Source organism: Heteronotia binoei, chromosome 9, assembly GCF_032191835.1.
Source record: "Heteronotia binoei isolate CCM8104 ecotype False Entrance Well chromosome 9, APGP_CSIRO_Hbin_v1, whole genome shotgun sequence".
NCBI classification, from domain to species: domain Eukaryota; kingdom Metazoa; phylum Chordata; class Lepidosauria; order Squamata; family Gekkonidae; genus Heteronotia; species Heteronotia binoei.
In genome coordinates this window covers 121895769-121917819 of record NC_083231.1, presented here as the reverse complement: position 1 = coordinate 121917819, position 22051 = coordinate 121895769, and the positions used below count along the sequence as shown (strand labels likewise).

The 22051-nt window shown below is 51.1% G+C and overlaps 1 protein-coding gene across 1 annotated transcript; it reads right to left on the bottom strand.

Moving 5' to 3' along the window:
• Window positions 1-2025: 2025 nt before the first annotated feature.
• On the bottom strand, window positions 2026-12055 carry LOC132577635 (uncharacterized). Its single transcript, XM_060247425.1, has 3 exons — window positions 11908-12055; window positions 3284-3503; window positions 2026-2263 (listed from the first exon to the last, which is right to left on the bottom strand). Exons 1-3 carry the CDS (start codon window positions 12053-12055, stop codon window positions 2026-2028), a joined length of 606 nt encoding a protein of 201 aa, XP_060103408.1.
• Window positions 12056-22051: the final 9996 nt, after the last annotated feature.

Below are 22051 nucleotides of genomic sequence, written 5' to 3'. Positions count from 1 at the left end.
CCGCCTGAGACTCTGAGGACTAATGAAGAAGGGCTGTGGCTCAGTGGAAGAGCCTCTGCTTGGCGCGCAGAAGGTCCCGGTTCAATCCCCGGCATCTCCAGTTGAAAGGACCAGGCAGGAGGTGATGGGAAAGACCTCCGCCTGAGACTCTGAGGACTAATGAAGAAGGCTGTGGCTCAGTGGAAGAGCCTCTGCTTGGCATGCAGAAGGTCCCAGGTTCAATCCCCGGCATTTCCTGGTAAAAGGGCCAGGCAGGAGGTGATGGGAAAGACCTCAGCCTGAGACCCTGGAGACTAATGAAGAAGGGCTGTGGCTCAGTGGAAGAGCTTCTGCTTGGCATGCAGAAGGTCCCAGGTTCAATCCCCGACATCTCCAGTTGAAAGGACCAGGCAGGAGGTGATGGGAAACATCTCAGCCTGAGACCCTGGGAGACTAATGGAGAAGGGCTGTGGCTCAGGGGTAGAGCATCTGCTTGGCATGCAGAAGGTCCTAGGTTCAATCCCCATCATCTCCAGTTAAAAGGACCAGGCAGGAGGTGATGGGAAAGACCTCTGCCTGAGACCCTGGAGGCTAATGGAGAAGGGCTGTGGCTCAGTGATAGAGTATCTGCTCGGCATGCAGAAGGTCCCAGGTTCAATCCCCGGCATCTCCAGTTGAAAGGACCAGGCAGGAGGTGATGGGAAAGAACTCTGGAGAGTCATGGAAAGAAGCCATAGTTCAGTGGTTAGAGCCTCTTGCTTGGTATGCAGAAGGTCCCAGGTTCAGTCCCCGGCTTCTCCAGTTAAAAGGATCAGCAGCAAGTGATGGAGGAGACCTCTGCCTGAGACCCTGGAGAGCCCCCTGCCAGTCTGAACACCTTGATAAGACGATGACTTGTCTCAGTGTAAGGCAAGTTCATGTGAGTATCGAGAGATGTTTGGAAAGAAGATGTTGGATGAACACACATGGACACACATGAAGCTACCTCAAGCAGAATTAGACCTCTGGTCCATCAAGGTCAGTATTGTCTACTCAGACTGGCAGCCGCTCTCCAGGATCTCAGGCTGAGGTCTTTCCCATCACCTCTGCCTGGTCCTTTTAACTGGAGATGCTGGGGATTGAACCTGGGGCCTTCTGCATGCCAAGCAGATGCTCTATCACTGAGCCACAGCCCTTCTCCATTAGCCTCCAGGGTCTCAGGCAGAGGTCTTTCCCATCACCTCCTGCCTGGTCCTTTTAACTGGAGATGATGGGGATTGAACCTAGGACCTTCTGCATGCTGAGCAGAGGCTCTACCACTGAGCCACAGCCCTTCTCCATTAGTCTCCAGGGTCTCAGGCAGAGGTCTTTTCCCATCACCTCCTGCCTGGTCCTTTCAACTGGAGATGCCGAGGATTGAACCTGGGACCTTCTGCATTCTGAGCCAGTTTTGGTGTAGTGGTTAAGTGTGCGGACTCTTATCTGGGAGAACCGGGTTTGATTCCCCACTCCTCCACTTGCACCTGCTAGCATGGCCTTGGTCAGCCGTAGCTCTGGCAGAGGTTGCCTTGAAAGGGCAGCTGCTGTGAGAACCCTCTCAGCCCCACCCACCGTCACAGGGTGTCTGTTGTGGGGGAGGAGGTAAAGGAGATTGTGAGCCGCTCTGAGACTCTTCGGAGTGGAGGGCGGGATATAAATCCAATATCTTCTTCTTTACCTTCTGCATGCTGAGCCACAGCCTTCTCCATTAGTCTCCAGGGTCTCAGGGAGAGGTCTTTCCCATCACCTCCTGCCTGACCTTTTTACCAGGAGATGTCGGGGATTGAACCGGGGACCTTCTGCATGCCAAGTAGATGCTCTGCTACTGAGCCACACTCCTGCTCTAACATATCTCCCCCTAATACAGCCCTAAGCATCAATTGCAGCCTTAGGAAACTTTTTGGGGGGCCTGCCGAACTCCAGCGTTCCTCATCCAGGTCCAGAGCTGCCTGCTGTGTCCCAAGATGGAGTCTCCACGGCCTTTGTTTTCAGTGTCTTCCTTTATTCAAGGGTGGCTTCTTGGCCTTCTCAGTGGGAGCTGGGTGCGTTAAGGAAGAAGAGCAAGGGGAGGACGAAGACGAGGTTGCAGAAGACCAGCCCAGCGCGGAGCAGGAAGTAGGCGGTGGCCAAGGAGAGCACCAGTTCCTCCATCCCCCCCTGGGGGCAACAGAGCTCCTCCTCTTGAGTTCCTTCTCCAGCCCCTTGGCTCTGCTGGCGTTCCGCTAACACCGTCTCACTGGAGGTGGCCGACATGATGGTGTTTGCCCTGAGAACAGATGGAGCACAGTTTTGCAGGGTGAAAATGGGACCGGCGATTCTGGCTAGGGTTGCCAAGTCCAACTCAAGAAGAACCTGGGGGCTTTGGGGTGGAGCCCAGGGGACTTTGGGGGTGGAGCCAGTGGACTTTGGGGGTGGAGCCAGGGGACGTTGGGGTGGAGCCAGGGGACGTTGGGGGTGGAGCCAGGGGACTTTGGGGGTGGAGTCAGGGGACGTTGGGGTGGAGTCAGGGAACTTTGGCGGTAGAGCCATGGGACGTTGGGGGTGGAGCCAGGAGCAAGGGTGTGACAAGCAAAATTGAACTCCAAAGGGAGGTCTGGCCATCACAAAGAAAGGGACCGCACACCTTTTCAAAGAAATAATGGAGGGTAGGACCAGAAGCAATGGGTTGAAATTAAATCAAAAGAGTTTCCAGCTCAACGTTAGGAAGAACTTCCTGTCCGTTAGAGCGGTCCCTCAGTGAACAGGCTTCCTCCTTGGGAGGTGGTGGGCTCTCCTTCACTGGAGGTTTTTCAACAGAGGCTAGGTGGCCATCTGGCAGCAATGAAGATCCTATGAATTTGGGGTATGTATTTGTGGGTTTCCTGCATTGTGCAGGGAGTTGACTAGATGACCCTGGAAGTTCCTTTCAAACTCCCTTCCCCTCCCCACAACAGACACCCCGTGAGAAGAAGATGAAGATATTGGATTTATATCCCGCCCTCCACTCCAAAGAGTCTCAGAGCAGCTCACCATCTCCTTTACCTTCCTCCCCCACAACAGACACCCTGTGAGGTGGGTGGGGCTGAGAGGGCTCTCACAGCAGCTGCCCTTTCAAGGACAACCTCTGCCAGAGCTCTGGCTGACCCAAGGCCGTTCCAGCAGGGGCAAGTGGAGGAGTGGGGAATCCAACCCTGTTCTCCCAGATAAGAGTCCATACACTTAACACTACACCAGACTGGCTCTCAAGTTGAGGGGATGCTGGGCACTGGCCTTGGTCTATGGTCACCTCCATCTGCTTCTGACTTACCCGCAGATCACGTTGGAGACCACAAAACTCATGGGCAGGACCAGGAAGAGGCAGGAGACATAGACGGCCATCTGGAGGAGGAAGTGGAGAACGGCCAGGAGGAGAAGGGCGTTCCAGAACCTTTCAAGGTGAGGAGGCATGTTGGCACGGAGGACGGCGTCCCCAGCTCCTTGCACACAGCAGGGTTTCACCAACGGCTCCAGGAGCATCTTGGAATCTCCTGCGGGAAATCCGAAAGAGGAACCAGGCTCTTATCGTGTCATTTGTTTGATGCATCGCGTTAAGGGTTATGCTGCCCTTCACGTCTGGTTGGCTCCACATTTCGACAAGTCGAAAGAGGAATTAACGTGTGGAAGTCACTGCCACAGGAAATGGCGGTGGATACAGACAGAGACAGCTTCAAGTGGGGAGTCAAATCAAGACAAGTTAGTTCTCTTATGTTCTTACGTCTGTGGCAGGGATGCTCTGTCTTCTTGGTGCTTTGGGGGGGGCACTAGTGGCTGGAAGGGAGGCGGAGGCTTTCCTAACAGACCCCTACCTTTCCCCTACCCGGAGCTAGCTAACGCTTCGGCGACTAAACTAGGTCACCGGTTTTGAGCTGACGGAGGGGTGAGCTAATTCTCACTTTGGAACTCTCTCTCGAACTTACCCTTAACTATAAGTGGTGGAAAGGAGCGCCAAGAAGCACCAGAAATACGTTTTCGGTAGGTGTTTGCCAAAGAACCCACAAGGAAAAAGAAGTGGCAGGGACGGGGGGGGCACTAGTGGGAGGGCTTCTGGAGTTCTGGCCCCACTGGTGGACCTCCTGGTGGCCCCTGGGTTTGGACCACTGTGTGGCACAGAGTGTGGGACTGGATAGGCCATTGGCCTGAGCCAACAGGACTTCTCTTAAATACATAAGACTCAAGTTAGCCTTGATTGGCATGAAATATATAGACATACTGTATACATCAGAGCAAATTGGTTATTAAAAAAAAAAAGATAAAACGGAACAATTGCATACATAGACATCAGGAAAAGCATAACCATAAACTCTTTCTATGAGATCCTCTGGCGTGCCTTTAAAACAGAATAAAGAAACTGAGCCATTAGGACCAATAAGGTCATAATGGGAGCCCACCTTGTTCATTGGCTCAAAAGTCGAGAGAGCCAGTTTGGTGTAGTGGTTAAGTGTGCGGACTCTTATCTGGGAGAACCTTGTTTGATTCCCCACTCCTCCACTTGCACCTGCTGGAATGGCCTTGGGTCAGCCATAGCTCTGGCAGAGGTTGTCCTTGAAAGGGCAGCTGCTGTGAGAGCCCTCTCCAGCCCCACCCACCTCACAGGGTGTCTGTTGTGGGGGAGGAAGGTAAAGGAGATTGTGAGCCGCTCTGAGACTCTTTGGAGTGGAGGGCGGGATTTAAATCCAATATCATCAAAAGTCAGTCTCAAGCATCCTCCTGGAACACACTTGAATGCCTGAGGCTACGTTAGACACTAGATGAAGTCTGCTTCGAAAGACTATAGTGCATCGGAACAATCCACCATGCTGACTAAAAGAGGATGTAAATCCTTGTGACGACGATCCATATACAAATTACAATAAAGAAGAATCTGAGTAACGGACTCCCCACATTTTTGCTTACAGAGACAGTGTCTGACTGAGTAGGCTGTCTTGTTAAATCTGCCATAAAGAACGGCAGAGGGCTTGGCGTTGCATCTGGCAAGGGAAAAAGCTCTACGCTGCTGGGGCACCTGCAAGACGGATAGACACGAGGCCATTTCCCCAGTACTAAGAGAGATCTCAAAACTCAGTGGGGAACAAGTTTTCTTATCCAGACTGTATAGGTCTCGGCGCTCAATATCTAGCAACCTGTTTTTAATTTGTTGGACTGCGGTGGTGAAGGACAGCACGGACAATAGTTCTAGGGATAAACCCATTGCTTTCATTTTTCTCTCAATTTATGCTGACCCATGAGACAAATTAAATTCAGAGAGCATTTGAGAGATATAAGAGGGGACTGGATAAATGCATGAAGTAGATCCATGAGTGGCTTTTGCCACAAAGTCCGGGGCAGTGATGCTCTGCATTCTTGGTGCTTGGGAGGCAACAGTAGGAAGGCTTCCGGTTTTCTGGCCCCAGTGGTGGACCTCCTGATAGCGCCTGGGTTTTGGCCACTTTGTGGCTCAGAGTGCTGGACTGGGTGGGCTATTGGCCTGATCCAACATGGCTTCTCTTCTGTTCTTATGTGACACAGATGGTTGGGATGGATGGGCCATTGGCCTGATCCAACATGGCTTCTCTTATGTTCTTATGTCTGCGGCAGGGATGCTCTTTCTTCTTGGTGCTTGGGAGGGGCACTAGTGGGAGGGCTTCTGGAGTTCTGGCCCCACTGGTGGCCCCTGAGTTTAGACCACTGTGTGGCACAGAGTGTGGGACTGGATAGGCCATTGGCCTGAGCCAACAGGACTTCTCTTTTTTTTTGAATAAACAATTTTATTAGTAACATATGGTAGTAGAACTATAACTACAACTTATAAAAAGCTTAATATATATTAAGAAAAAGACCATCATTCTACCCCACATCTTACTTTCTCCCACCCCTCCCCCAATTACTTGACCCCCGCCAGTGTTATTTTCTTTAAAAAAACAGATATTAAAGGTACCCTTAACTATCAAGAAAAAAAAACGAAACAAAAAAGAAACATAGGGAAGAAGAACCCCCTTCAAGAGTTATATTGTTATCTTAAAAATCTTAATCCTCAAAAATTGTCCAATGTCCTTTTATTTTCCACTCTTTCTCTACATATCTTCTGAATTTCTTCCACTCTTGGTTAAAAACTTCTAAATCACAGTCTCTTAATTTTCTTGTTAATTTGTCCATTTCACTCCATGACATAACTTTCATAATCCAGTCCCATTTTTCTGGTATTTTTTCTTGCTTCCACAACTGCGCATACAATGTCCTAGCAGCTGAGAGCAAGTACCATATTAATGTTCTATCTTCTTTTGGAAATTTTTCCATTTGTAATCCCAGCAGAAAAGTCTCTGCCTCTTTATTGAATTCATATCCCAGGATCTTAGATATCTCTTGTTGAATCATTTGCCAAAACATTTTAGCACTTTCACAAGTCCACCACATATGGTAGAAAGAACCTTCATGCTTTTTACATTTCCAGCACCTATCTGGCATCTTATTGTTCATCTTTGCTAATTTTTTTGGAGTCATATACCATCTATACATCATCTTAAAACAGTTCTCTTTAATACTATGACATGTTGCGAGTTTCATGGAATTTTTCCACAGATATTCCCAAGATTCCATCTTTATTTCTTTATTTACATTAATTGCCCATTTTATCATTTGAGATTTCACTACTTCATCTTCTGTAGCCCATTGTAAAAGTAATTTGTACACTTTTGAAATTGATTTCTCATTATCTCCAAGCAGAACTCTTTCCATTTCTGTTTGTTCTTTCCTTATTCCTTCAGCTTTGATATCATTCTCCATCAAACTTTTTATTTGTTGCATTTGAAACCAATCATATTTATAGTTTAGTTCTTCTGCAGTTTTCAATTCTATTTTCCCGCTTTGTATTTTTAGTAACTGGTTGTATGATAGTTGTTTTTCCTTGACTGTTTATTCAAAAAAGGACTTCTCTTAAATACATAAATCCTACTGCACCATCCATTGGATGTTCTACCCTGTGGGCTGTACTGATTTATTCTGTGTAATCTACCTTGAGTCACAGTGAGAAAGGAAGACAGAAGAAGAAGAAGGTGGTGGTGGTGATGATGATGATATTGGATTTATATTCCGCCCTCCACTCCAAATCTCAGAGAGCAGATCGCAATCTCCTTTCCCTTCCTCCCCCACAATAGAAACCCTTTGAGGTGGGTGGGGTTGAGAGAGATCTCCCAGCAGCTGCCCTTTCAAGGACACCTCTGCGAGATCTATGGCTGACCCAAGGCCATTCCAGCAGCTGCAAGTGGAGGAGTGGGGAATCCAACCCGGTTCTCCCAGATAAGAGAGCTCTAGCTGACCCAAGGCCATTCCAGCAGCTGCAAGTGGAGGAGTGGGGAATCCAACCCGGTTCTCCCAGATAAGAGAGCTCTGGCTGACCCAAGGCCTTTCCAGCAGCTGCAAGTGGAGGAGTGGGGAATCCAACCCGGTTCTCCCAGATAAGAGAGCTCTGGCTGACCCAAGGCCATTCCAGCAGGTGCAAGTAGAGGAGTGGGGAATCCAACCTGGTTCTCCCAGATAAGAGAGCTCTGGCTGACCCAAGGCCATTCCAGCAGGTGCAAGTGGAGGAGTGGGGAATCCAACCTGGTTCTCCCAGATAAGAGAGCTCTGGCTGACCCAAGGCCATTCCAGCAGATGCAGGTGGAGGAGTGGGGAATCCTACCCGGTTCTCCCAGATAAGAGAGCTATGGCTGACCCAAGGCCATCCAGCAGCTGCAAGTGGAGGAATGGGAATCCAACTCGGTTCTCCCAGATAAGAGAGCTATGGCTGACCCAAGGCCATTCCAGCAGCTGCAAGTGGAGGAATGGGGAATCCAACCCGGTTCTCCCAGATAAGAGAGCTCTGGCTGACCCAAGGCCATTCCAGCAGGTGCAAGTGGAGGAGTGGGGAATCCAACCGGGTTCTCCCAGATAACAGAGCTCTGGCTGACCCAAGGCCATTCCAGCAGGTGCAAGTGGAGGAGTGGGGGAATCCAACCCGATTCTCCCAGATAAGAGAGCTCTGGCTGACCCAAGGCCATTCCAGCAGGTGCAAGTGGAGGAGTGGGGAATCAAACCCGGTTCTCCCAGATAAGAGAGCTCTGGCTGACCCAAGGCCGTTCTAGCAGGTGCAAGTGGAGGAGTGGGGAATCCAACCCGGTTCTCCCAGATAAGAGAGCTCTGGCTGACCCAAGGCCATTCCAGCAGCTGCAAGTGGAGGAGTGGGGAATCCAACCCGGTTCTCCCAGATAAGAGAGCTCTGGCTGACCCAAGGCCATTCCAGCAGCTGCAGGTGGAGGAGTGGGGAATCAAACCCAGTTCTCCCAGATAAGAGAGCTCTGGCTGACCCAAGGCCATTCCAGCAGCTGCAGGTGGAGGAGTGGGGAATCAAACCCAGTTCTCCCAGATAAGAGAGCTCTGGCTGACCCAAGGCCATTCCAGCAGGTGCAAGTGGAGGAGTTGGGAATCCAACCCGGTTCTCCCAGATAAGAGAGCTCTGGCTGACCCAAGGCCATTCCAGCAGGTGCAAGTGGAGGAGTGGGGAATCCAACCCGGTTCTCCCAGATAAGAGAGCTCTGGCTGACCCAAGGCCATTCCAGCAGGTGCAAGTGGAGGAGTGGGGAATCCAACCCGGTTCTCCCAGATAAGAGAGCTCTGGCTGACCCAAGGCCATTCCAGCAGCTGCAAGTGGAGGAGTGGGGAATCCAACCCGGTTCTCCCAGATAAGAGACCTCTGGCTGACCCAAGGCCATTCCAGCAGGTGCAAGTGGAGGAGTGGGGAATCCAACCCGGTTCTCCCAGATAAGAGAGCTCTGGCTGACCCAAGGCCATTCCAGCAGGTGCAAGTGGAGGAGTGGGGAATCCAACCCGGTTCTCCCAGATAAGAGAGCTATGTCTGACCCAAGGCCATTCCAACAGGTGCAAGTGGAGGAGTGGGGAAACAAACCCGGTTCTCCCAGATAAGAGAGCTCTGGCTGACCCAAGGCCATTCCAACAGGTGCAAGTGGAGGAGTGGGGAAACAAACCCGGTTCTCCCAGATAAGAGAGCTATGTCTGACCCAAGGCCATTCCAACAGGTGCAAGTGGAGGAGTGGGGAATCAAAACCCGGTTCTCCCAGATAAGAGAGCTCTGGCTGACCCAAGGCCATTCCAGCAGCTGCAAGTGGAGGAGTGGGGAATCAAAACCCGGTTCTCCCAGATAAGAGAGCTCTGGCTGACCCAAGGCCATTCCAGCAGCTGCAAGTGGAGGAGTGGGGAATCAAAACCCGGTTCTCCCAGATAAGAGAGCTCTGGCTGACCCAAGGCCATTCCAGCAGCTGCAAGTGGAGGAGTAAGGAATCAAACCCAGTTCTCCCAGATAAGAGAGCTCTGGCTGACCCAAGGCCCTTCCAGCAAGTGCAAGTGGAGGAGTGGGGAATCAAACCCTGTTCTCCCAGAGAAGAGAGCTCTGGCTGACCCAAGACCATTCCAGCAGGTGCAAGTGGAGGAGTGGGGAATCAAAACCCGGTTCTCCCAGATAAGAGAGCTCTGGCTGACCCAAGGCCATTCCAGCAGCTGCAAGTGGAGGAGTGGGGAATCAAAACCCGGTTCTCCCAGAGAAGAGAGCTCTGGCTGACCCAAGGCCATTCCAGCAGCTGCAAGTGGAGGAGTGGGGAATCAAAACCCGGTTCTCCCAGATAAGAGAGCTCTGGCTGACCCAAGGCCATTCCAGCAGCTGCAAGTGGAGGAGTAAGGAATCAAACCCAGTTCTCCCAGATAAGAGAGCTCTGGCTGACCCAAGGCCCTTCCAGCAAGTGCAAGTGGAGGAGTGGGGAATCAAACCCTGTTCTCCCAGAGAAGAGAGCTCTGGCTGACCCAAGACCATTCCAGCAGGTGCAAGTGGAGGAGTGGGGAATCAAAACCCGGTTCTCCCAGATAAGAGAGCTCTGGCTGACCCAAGGCCATTCCAGCAGCTGCAAGTGGAGGAGTGGGGAATCAAAACCCGGTTCTCCCAGAGAAGAGAGCTCTGGCTGACCCAAGGCCATTCCAGCAGCTGCAAGTGGAGGAGTGGGGAATCAAAACCCGGTTCTCCCAGATAAGAGAGCTCTGGCTGACCCAAGGCCATTCCAGCAGCTGCAAGTGGAGGAGTGGGGAATCAAAACCCGGTTCTCCCAGAGAAGAGAGCTCTGGCTGACCCAAGGCCATTCCAGCAGCTGCAAGTGGAGGAGTGGGGAATCAAAACCCGGTTCTCCCAGAGAAGAGAGCTCTGGCTGACCCAAGGCCATTCCAGCAGCTGCAAGTGGAGGAGTGGGGAATCAAAACCCGGTTCTCCCAGATAAGAGAGCTCTGGCTGACCCAAGGCCATTCCAGCAGCTGCAAGTGGAGGAGTAAGGAATCAAACCCAGTTCTCCCAGATAAGAGAGCTCTGGCTGACCCAAGGCCCTCCCAGCAAGTGCAAGTGGAGGAGTGGGGAATCAAACCCTGTTCTCCCAGAGAAGAGAGCTCTGGCTGACCCAAGGCCATTCCAGCAGCTGCAAGTGGAGGAGTGGGGAATCAAACCCTGTTCTCCCAGAGAAGAGAGCTCTGGCTGACCCAAGGCCATTCCAGCAGGTGCAAGTGGAGGAGTGGGGAATCAAACCCGGTTCTCCCAGATAAGAGTCTGTGCACTTCACCACTGCACCAAACTGGTCTATGCTAACCAGAGCCCTGACTCTGGCTAGCCCATTATAGCCTCATCTTGTCCAGCCTTGAAAGCGAAGCAGGGGTTGGCCCTGGTTAGTACTTGGATGGGATACCAACCGGTATGAGCTTCCATGCGCGCGCACCCGGTATCTCAAGAAGAGTGCACGCACATGAAAGCTCATACTTTAAATGAAACTTGTTGGGTCTTCAAGGTGCCCCCTGGACTCAAACGTTGTCCTGTTGTTCAGGCCAACACAGCTGCCCGCCTGGATCCAGGCCTTGAATGCAGCAGGGGCTCACAGGAGCACAGCTCCTGAACCTTTCTCAACCTGAACCCCCCTTCCCCACTTACCTTGTCCATTGACTAGGAGGTGCAGCTGCATAACAATCCCTGGATTAGGAGAGGGAGGGAATCAGCCAACCACAAGGAGCTTTGCCACACCCCCAGCAGCAGCCGTTAACCCCTGCAGAAGCCCGCACCACCCTGTCTCCACTTCTCATGTGATTTTGGGAAGCGAGTGGTTTGCTGACCTTTTGACTGGGGGGGGAGGGCGGTGGCCCAGGAGAGCCGCAGGTGAGCGAGGCCTGCTTCGGCAGGCTGGATCTCTAGCCAGCCCAAGCAGGCCTCGCTCACCCGGGACTCTCCTTTCTTGCAACGGGTTGCTTTTGGCTGGCAGGTGGCATGCCGGCCTTTTGACTGGGGGAGCGGCAGCCCAGGAGAGCCCCAGGTGAGCGAGGCCTGCTTGGGCTGGCTGGATCTCTAGCCGGCCCAACCGAGCCTCGCTTGCCCGGGGCTCTCTATTTTTGTGCGTTGGGTTGCTTTGGGTGGGGGTTGGCGTTGGCATATGCTAATGAGTTATGCTAATGTGCTCCACCACCTATTTTGCTACCCAATGACCCCCTGCCTGCATCTATCTTCTTATACTAGTTTGTCACAAGCCCGGTTTGCAGACCTCCAATTTCAACTTCATGCCTTTGCAAGCATCCTAATGGGAAAGAATTCTGAAGGGACGAACTGGGGATATTTCAGATAAAGACGGACGTTTAGAAACCACAGCACCCCAGGGCGGCTGGGTCTGGGATGAGAAATTTCTGGAGATTTTGGGAGTGGCGCCTTGGAAGGTCAGAGTTGAGGAGGGGAGGGGTATCTCAGCAGGGTATAATGCCGTAGACTCCACCCTCCAAAGCAGCCATTTTCCTCCAGGGAGAACGTTCAGCCCCACCTGGAGGTTGGCACCGTAGCCCATGCCCAAGGCTCACCTCCCAGCCTGGGCTGCTGTTTTGCATGGTCCCTTCTGGCATGAAAGGCAGCGCCCCCTACCTGCTGTCCTTTGCTCTCCCCTTCCTCTGCCGTGCACCCCTCCTGACGGGGAGCGCCTCCTGATTGGCCCTCGGCCGATGAGGTCATAATGGGAGCCCCACCTTGCTCATTGGCTCAAAAGTCAGTCTCAAGCATCCTCCTGGAACACACTGGAATGCCTGAGGCTACATTAGATGCTCTCTCTCTCTCCCCAAAACTCGACCCTCCCCGGGCTCCCCCCTCCCAAGTCGCCAGGAATTCCCCAAATTATAGTTGGCATCCCTAGGACCATGGCGGCTCATGGCGGCCCTGCCAGGCTGGTGCACCTGACAAGGTGTTTGGCCACCATTCACGGCTGTGGGTCCCCCCAGTTCCCAATGCTTTTCTTCTAAAACCAGCAGAATTGCCAGTCCCCAGGTGGCAACGACTAAACCCTGGGGTTCTGTGATAACCAGCCTCTACAAAGCTGCAATACTGCAATCGGAGCCCTCTGCTCACGACCGGAGTTCGATCCCAGCGGAAGCTGGTTCAGGTAGCCGGCTCGAGGTTGACTCAGCCGTCCATCCTTCTGAGGTCGGTCAAAGGAGTCCCCAGCTTGCTGGAGGGGAAGTGTAGACGACTGGGGAAGGCAACGGCAAGCCACCCTGTAAAAAGTCTGCCGTGAAAACGTCGTGAAAGCGACGTCACCTCAGAGTCGGAAACGACTGGTGCTTGCACAGGGGAGCTTTCCTTTCATAGAATCATAGAGTTGGAAGGGACCTCTAGGGTCATCTAGTCCAACCCCATGCACAATGCGGGAAACTCACAAATACCTCCCCCTAAATTCACATGAAGAGCCCCGTGGCGGTGAGTGTTAAAGCTGCAGTACTGCAGTCCTAAGCTCTGCTCACAACCTGAGTTAGATCCCAGTAGAAGCTGGTTTCAGGTAGCCGGCTCGAGGTTGACTCAGCCTTCCATCCTTCCGAGGTCAGTTAAATGAGTCCCCAGCTTGCTGGGGGGGGGGGGGAGTGTAGAGGACTGGGGAAGGCAATGGCAAACCACCCCGTAAAAAAGTCTGCTGTGAAAACGTTGGAAAGCAACGTCACCCCAGAGTCGAAAACAAACGGTTCTTGCCCCTTTACTTTATATCACTTAACACAATTTTTGATACTTACAAACCTCTTTATACTATTTGAAACTTTCTCACAAAACATTATTCCAAAACATACACTGATAAATAGAACACCCTTTGTGAACAAAAAGGAAGAACATAGTCTTTGAAAGTTCAGGGTAAACTGTCTCGTAAGAATAAAGTTCCGTCCTTCCGTATGTTAAAGGGAATCCTCGGTCTGCTTGCTCCTGAGGAGACCCCATGATGTCTCTTGGAAGATTCAGCTCGAGATGTACGCAGCCCAACACAGCTACAAGGTTGTGCTTTGTTCCCCTCCCCCCCCCCCCCCCCCGTTTCACCGAAGGCTTTGACCAGCTTTTTACAATTTCATCAAAGCACGGGCAAGATTCCAACTCTTCCCCTTCGAAACATTCACAGCTTTCAAAAATTGTGTTACGTGATATAGAGGCTGGTTATCACAGAACCTCAGGGTTTACTCTTGTCACCTTTTGCTGTGATTCTCTGCGTGTTGCTTAATCTCCAGGTGGGTCCTGGAGAAAATGGCAGCTGCGGAGGGCAGAGTCGGCAGCATACTCCAGTGAAGTGGCCAAGTTTGCGAATGACACTTAATTGTTCAGGGTGGTAAGAACCAGAGAGGATTGTGAGGCACTCCAAAGGGATCTGTTGAGGCTGGGTGAGTGGGCGTCAACATGGCAGATGCGGTTCAATGTGGCCAAGTGCAAAGTAATGCACATTGGGGCCAAGAATCCCAGCTACAAATACAAGCTGATGGGGTGTGAACTGGCAGAGACTGACCAAGAGAGAGATCTTGGGGTTGTGGTAGATAACTCACTGAAATTGTCAAGACAGTGTGCGACTGCAATAAAAAAGGCCAACGCCATGCTGGGAATTATTAGGAAGGGAAGTGAAAACAAATCAGCCAGTATCATAATGCCCCTGTATAAATCGATGGTGCGGTCTCATTTGGAATACTGTGTGCAATTCTGGTCACCGCACCTCAAAAAGGATATTATAGCATTGGAAAAACTGCAGAAAAGGGCAACTAGAATGATTATAGGTTTGGAACACTTTCCCTATGAAGAAAGGTTAAAACACTTGGGGCTCTTTAGCTTGGAGAAACGTCGAAGGCAGGGTGACATGATAGAGGATTACAAGATTATGCATGGGATGGAGAAGGTAGAGAAAGAAGTCCCTTTCTCCCTTTCTCACAATACAAGAACTCGTGGGCATTTGATGAAATTGCTGAGCAGTCGGGTTAGAACGGATAAAAAGAGGTACTTCTTCACCCAAAGGGTGATTAACATGTGGAATTCACTGCCACAGGAGGTGGTGGCGGCTACAAGCATAGCCAGCTTCAAGAGGGGGTAGATAAAAATATGGAGCAGAGGTCCATCAGTGGCTATTAGCCACAGTGTATTGTTGGAACTCTGTCTGGGGTGATGATGCTCTGTATTCTTGGTGCTTGGGGAGCTACAGTGGGAGGGCTTCTAGTGTCCTGGTCCCACTGATGGACCTCCTGATGGTGCCTGGGTTTTTTGACCTGTGTGATACAGAGTGTTGGACTGGAGGGGCCACTGGCCTGATCCAGCATGGCTTCTCTTATGTGACACAGAGTGTTGGACTGGATGGGCCATTGGCCTGATCCAGCATGGCTTCTCTTATGTGACACAGAGTGTTGGACTGGATGGGCCATTGGCCTGATCCAACATGGCTTCTCTTATGTGACACAGAGTGTTGGACTGGATGGGCCATTGGCCTGATCCAGCAGGGCTTCTCTTATGTTCTTATGTGACACAGAGTGTTGAATTGGATGGACCATTGGCTTGATCCAACATGGCTTCTCTTATGTGACACAGAGTGTTGGCCTGGATGGGCCATAGGCCTGATCCAACAGGGCTTCTCTTATGTTCTTCTGTGACACAGAGGGTTGGACTGGATGGGCCATTGGCCTGATCCAACATGGCTTCTCTTATGTGACACAGAGTGTTGGACTGAACAGGCCATCGGCCTGATCCAACAGGGCTTCTCTTATGTTCTTCTGTGACACAGAGTGTTGGACTGGATGGGCCATTGGCCTGATCCAACATGGCTTCTCTTATGTTCTTATGTGACACAGAGGGTTGGACTGGATGGGCCATTGGCCTGATCCAGCAGGGCTTCTCTTATGTTCTTATGTGACACAGAGTGTTGGACTGGATGGGCCATTGGCCTGATCCAACAGGGCTTCTCTTATGTTCTTCTGTGACACAGAGGGTTGGACTGGATGGGCCATTGGCCTGATCCAACATGGCTTCTCTTATGTTCTTATGTGACACAGAGGGTTGGACTGGATGGACCATTGGCCTGATCCAACATGGCTTCTCTTATGTTCTTCTGTGACACAGAGTGTTGGACTGGATGGGCCATTGGCCTGATCCAACATGGCTTCTCTTATGTTCTTATGTGACACAGAGTGTTGGACTGGATGGGCCACTGGCCTGATCCAACAGGGCTTCTCTTATGTTCTTCTGTGACACAGAGTGTTGGACTGGAGGGGCCATTGGCCTGATCCAACAGGGCTTTTCTTATGTTCTTATGTCACACAGAGTGTTGGACTGGATGGGCCACTGGCCTGATCCAACAGGGCTTCTCTTATGTTCTTATGTGACACAGAGTGTTGGACTGGATGTGCCATTGGCCTGATGCAGCAGGGCTTCTCTTATGTTCTTATGTGACACAGAGTGTTGGACTGGAGGGGCCATTGGCCTGATGCAGCAGGGCTTCTCTTATGTTCTTATGTGACACAGAGTGTTGGACTGGAGGGGCCATTGGCCTGATCCAACAGGGCTTCTCTTATGTTCTTATGTGACACAGAGTGTTGGACTGGAGGGGCCACTGGTCTGATCCAACATGGTTTCTCTTATGTTCTTATGTGACATAGAGTGTTGGACTGGAGGGGCCATTGGCCTGATCCAACAGGGCTTCTCTTATGTTCTTATGTGACACAGAGTGTTGGACTGGAGGGGCCACTGGTCTGATCCAACATGGTTTCTCTTATGTTCTTATGTGACACAGAGTGTTGGACTGGAGGGGCCATTGGCCTGATCCAACAGGGCTTCTCTTATGTTCTTATGTGACATAGAGTGTTGGACTGGAGGGGCCACTGGCCTCATCCAACATGGCTTCTCTTATGTTCTTATGTGACACAGAGTGTTGGACTGGATGGGCCTTTGGCCTGATCCAACAGGGCTTCTCTTATGTTCTTATGTGACACAGAGTGTTGGACTGGATGGGCCATTGGCCTGATCCAACAGGGCTTCTCTTATGTTCTTAAGTCTTTCCTTCTAGGCTTAGAAACCCCCAACACTTTATTCCAGCAGAAACTCAAGCAGCGTTTTCCTTCCTATGGGTCTCGACCCAAGTGTAGGTCTTGAAACCTGTGAAAGTGGGCTAGTCTAGCCCAGGGGTGGCCAAACTATGGCTCTTTCACACATATCATGTGGCTCACAAACCCCCACTACTCTGTTGGTTGGCTTGGAGAAGGCATTTGTCCCTTTAAATCACTTCTCCAAGCCGAAGCAGCAGTGGACTTGGAGAATGGATTTAAAATTAAAGTTGCTCTCTTTCCATCCCTCTCTCCCCCCATCTATTACTGTCTTTCCACCTGTCCTTCCTTTCTTGCGGCTCTCAAATGTTTGACATTCATGTCTTCCGGCTCTCAAACATCTGACACTTTTTCTATGTGGCTCTTAGGTTCAGCAAGTTTGGCCGGCCTTGGTCTAGCCTACCTCACAGGGTTGTTGTGAAGATGAAATTGAGGAGAGGAGAAGGAGGAAAGCTGCCTTGAGTCCTCACGGGGGAGAAAAGTAGGGCACAAATTAAACAAGTAGGAAAAGGGAAAGGAAAGGTCCCCTGTGCAAGCACCAGTCGTTTCTGACTCTGGGGTGACGTTGCTTTCACAACATTTTCACTGCAGACTTTTTTACGGGGTGGTTTGCCATTGCCTTCCCCAGTCCTCTACGCTTTCCCCCCAGCAAGCTGGGGTCTCATTTGACTGACCTCAGAAGGATGGAAGGCTGAGCCAACCTCGAGCCGGCTACCTGAAAACCCAGCTTCCACCGGGGATCGAACTCAGGTCGTGAGCAGAGCTTAGGACTGCAGTACTGCAGCTTTAACACTCCGTGCCACAGAGCCCTAAACAAGTAGATAAGTGATAGAGAACAGACAGACAGACAGTTTAGATCAGGGGTGTCAAAATCATGAGGGTGAGATCTGACATAAATGTCACTTTTTCGGGCTGGGCCATTTGTGTCATAAAATGTAATGCCAGGTAGCAGAGACAGAAACATTATAAAGCACACAGACAAACACAAAGATTTTTTAAAAGCTTAAAATAAAACATGCTTAAAACATTAGCACTTGCTAGTCTCAATGGTGCTTTCTTTGTATCTCTCCCATGCGATCCAGGGGACCAGGAGAGGGAGGAGTCTCAGCCAATAGAAGGAAGAGAGGTTAGGCTGAGTAGCTCTGCTGTGCGATTGAGAGAGCCTGGCAAAGCAAGCTGTTCCTCTCGCCCCTTCCTCCTCAAGGGAGGAGCCTCAGCCAATGGAGAAAACAGGGACTTTGCTCTGTAGCTCCTGTGCGATTGAGCAAGGTTGGCAAAGCAAGCTGTGATGCAGAAGGAAGCAAGAGGGGGGGGAGAAGGAAACAGACGAGAGCCAGTTGCTCAGGGGGCTGATAGGAGCCCTCCAGGGGCCTTCTTTGGCCCCTGGGCCGCATGTTTGACACTCTTGGATTAGATGATTAGGTGGAGTAGCAAAAATGGGTAGCAAAAATGAACGCCATGTAACAACATCTGATTCCACCATCAGCTTACTGTGGACTCAAAGAGTATTTCCCAACCTGGGGGTCCAAGACCAGAAGTGGGTCTTGAAGTCTCTGGAAACAGGTCCCAGGCTTCTGCAGTTTCATGGATTTGTGCATGTTCATCCTTTAAAAAAAAAAAAAATGGGCCACTCTGCTGAGTAAATTTGGAGTTTTGAGTCACCACACCCAAGATGTAACTTGGGAAGCACTGGACTGGAACACATTTTGTGAGATTTGTGCTTCTGAAGTGATGGTTTTGCTTTACTCTGCTCTGGTAAGAACTCACCTGGAGTATTGTGTTCTGTTTTGGGTACCACATTTTAAGAAGGATATAGACAAGCTGGAACGAGTCCAGAGGAGGGCGACGAAGATGGTGAGGGGTCTGGAGACCAAGTCCTATGAGGAAAGGCTGAAGGAGCCGGGCATGTTTAGCCTGGAGAGGAGGCGGCTGAGAGGTGATAGGATCATCATCTTCAAGTACTTGAAGGGCTGTCCTCTAGAGGATGGTGCAGAATTGTTTTCTGTGGCCCCAGAAGGTAGGACCAGAACCAACGGGTTAAAATTAAATCAGAAGAGTTTCCGGCTCAACATTAGGAAGAACTGACCGTTAGAGTGTTTCCTCAGTGGAACAGGCTTCCTCCTTGGGAGGTGGTGTGCTCTCCTTCCTTGGAGGTTTTTAAGTGGAGGCTAGATAGCCATCTGACAGCAATGAAGATCCTGTGAATTTAGGGGGAAGTATTTGTGAGTTTCCTGCATTGTGCAGGGGGTTGGACTAGATGACCCTGGAGGTCCCTTCCAACTCTATGATTCTATGAAAAGTGTTTCCGGCTCAACATGAGGAAGACCGTTAGAGCGGTTCCTCAGTGGAACAGGCTTCCTCGGGAGGTGGTAGGCTCTCCTCGGGAGGTGGTAGGCTCTCCTTCCTTGGAGGTTTTTCAACAGAGGTTCGATGGCCATTCTGACAGCAATGCGGATCCTGTGAATTTAGGGGGAGGTGTTTGTGAGTTTCCTGCATTGCGCAGGAGGGGTTGGACTAGATGACCCTGGAGGTCCCTTCCAACTCTATGATTCTATTTAAAGAGTTTCCGGCTCAACATTAGGAAGAACTTCCTGGTCGTTAGAGCGATTCCTCGGTGGAACAGACTTTCTCGAGAGGTGGTGGGCTCTCCTTCCTTGGAGGTTTTTCAACAGAAGGCTCGATGGCCCTCTGACAGCAGTGAGGATCTTGTGAATTTAGGGGGTGGTATTTGTGAATTTCCTGCATTGTGCAGGGGGTTGGACTCGATGACCCTGGATTTCCCCTTCCAACTCTAGGATTCTAGGATTAAATAGGTTCTAGGCCAGGAAAGCTTAGGATGGAAGCTCCACCAGGCTACGCTGCTTAGTTAATGATGCTCATGTTTGGGTCAGCAGCTCCCCCCTGGCCACTGACTGGGGAGGGCCGGGGGCCAGCGTTGCCAGATCCAGTTTAAGAAACTCCTGGAGATTTGGAGTTGAAGCCTGGGGGAAAACAGGGACCCTCACTGGGGGACAATGGCCCAGAGTCCTCCCTCCAAAGCTTCCATTTTCTCCAGGGGAACTGATCTCTGTAGTCTGGAAGTTGAGCTCTAATTCCAGGGGGGTTCCCAGATCCCACCTGGAGGCTGGCATCCCTAGCTCACGGCTGGAATGCGCTTTGGGCCGCTGTTCTTTTCATGTTCGTACGGAACCTGTTTTTCTGAACGGATTCCCAGGAGGCTGTGGTTTGCCACAGAGGAAAACGCCACAAGATTCAGAAGCGCTCCTGCGGCTCTCTACGCTGCCTCCGCTGATCTGTTTCGTGGTCTTGTGCATTGGGGGAAAGCGCCACGGCATGAATCAAGACGCCAGGCGGCCGTCCTGTAGGGCATGCTGAAGCAAGTGGCGTTGCGGACCTGAAACAACCCCTCCAGAAGTGTGCCTCTATGTGTGGGGAAGACCACAACCCCGCCTTCAACCTGCAAGACCCTGCCGCTCTGTTTGGAAGGGTCAATCTACGTAAAGCACTTCATGAATGGAGAACGCAGGTAGTCAAAGAAATAGTCTTAATTGAAAAAAAACCAAATACAGAGGTGGCCAAACTGTGGCTTGGAGCCACGTGTGGCTCTTTCACACATATTGTGTGGTTCACAGAGCCCCCATCACCCTGCCAGCCAGCTGGGAGAAGGCATTCCTCTCTTTAAATCACTTCTCCGAGCCAAGTCAGAAAGCATTTAACGTTAAAGTAGCTTTTTTCCACTTCCCCCATCTATCTATCTATCTATCTATCTATCTATCTATCTATCTATCTATCTATCTATCTATCTATCTAACTATCTATCTATCTATCTATCTATCTATCAATCTATCTATCTATCATTATCTATCTATCTATCTATCTATCATCTATCTATCATCTTCCTTCCTTCCTTCCTAGACTAGATGACCCTGGAGGTCCCTTCTAACTCTATGATTCCTTCCTTCCTTCCTTCCTTCCTTCCTTCCTTCCTTCCTTCCTTCCTTCCTTCCTTCCCTCCTTCCTTCCTTCGTCTTCCTTCCTTCCTGTCCTTCGCTTCCTTCCATTCCTTCCTTCCGCTTCTTCCTGTCTTGCGGCTCTCTAAACAACTGACATTCATGTTTTGCGGCTCTCAAGCATCTGATGTTTTTTCCAGAATCTATGTGCCTCTCACATTAAACAAGTTTGGCCACCCCTGAGCTAATCTGTTAAAGAAATATGTGGCTCTGTCACCATCTTGTGGTAAGATAAAGAACGCACAGAGAAAAACGATTATCGATAACAGCAGAACGCTGCCTTATACTGAACCGGACCCTCAGCCCCTCACAGTTAATATTGTCTACCGAGACTGACAGCAGCTCTGGGAGGTGTCAGGCTGAACCGGATCTAGGGGGGAGCAGAGAGGGCGCTAGTCCCACGGGTGGCTGCAGGACAGGGGGGTGCCAAATTGGGTATGGAGTCCATTCCATTCTATGGGCCCATAAACCAGAATGTGCCCATAAGAGGGGCGTCATTTTTTAATTCCCTCCCCCACTTACATCACCTCTGGGCTTTTTTTGTAGCAGGAACTCCTTTGCATATTAGGCCAACACCCTCCCGATGTAAGGCCAATCCTCCTGGAGCTTGCAGTATGGCCCTGCACGAAGAGCCCTGTAAGCTCCCGGAGGATTGGCTACGTGTGGCCTATTATGAAAAGGAGTTCCTGCTACAAAAAAAGCCCTGTACCTCAGGATCTTGTGTGTGTGTCTGTGGGGGGACATTTAGGAAGACACCCAGCAGGTGCTCTGGCCTGCTCCACCAGCCACAACAACATGCGTTCTGACTCACTTTTTATTTGGGTGACCAGAGATGGTCATCCTTCCCCTTCAAGGAATCATCGGCTCTCTTCCAAGATGAATGCAAAGGGGCAGGAGGAGGCAGAAGTAGAGGAGGAAAAGGGAGGTGTAGGAGAGGTAATACAGGACCGCGAAGCACACGGCGTAATCCAGGACCTTCTCGAATTCCGCAAAGACATCCATCCCAGGAGATGCGGCAGCAATGGAGCAGAACGCGGCTTCTTCACGGTGGGGTGGAGCGTGGTCTCTGTGCAAGGGCGCCCCCCTAGAGGTGGAGTCAGAGGCTGGCATGAGAACTGGGGGAGGACAAACTTTTGCTCTTGTGCAAATTTAGCAGCTCAGCAGAATAACAATGGTGGGGATAATAAGGCTAGCTTGAGACAGAGCGGGGGGGGCCAGGGATGGGGGAACACAGCAAGAGGAGGGGGTGTCAAACATGTGGCCTGAGGGGCCAAATCAGGCCCCCTGGAGGGCTCCTATCAGGCCCCCCGAGCAACTGGCTGTCATCTGCTTCCTTCTCCCTCTCTTGCTTCCTTCTGGCATCCCAGCTTGTTTCGTCAGGCTTGCTCAATCACACAGGAGCTAGAGAGCAAGAGCCCTCTATTTTTCTCAATTGGATGAGGCTCCTCCCTTGGGGAGGAAGGGGAGGAGGGACAGTCTGCTTTGCCAGGCTCTCTCAATCGCACAGCAGAGCTACTGAGCCAAGCCTCTCTTCCTTCAATTGGCTGAGGCTCCTCCCCCTCTCTCATCCCCTGAAGAGGGAGGGAAAGAGCCAGAGCTTCCTTTGCAGCAGTTCCCTG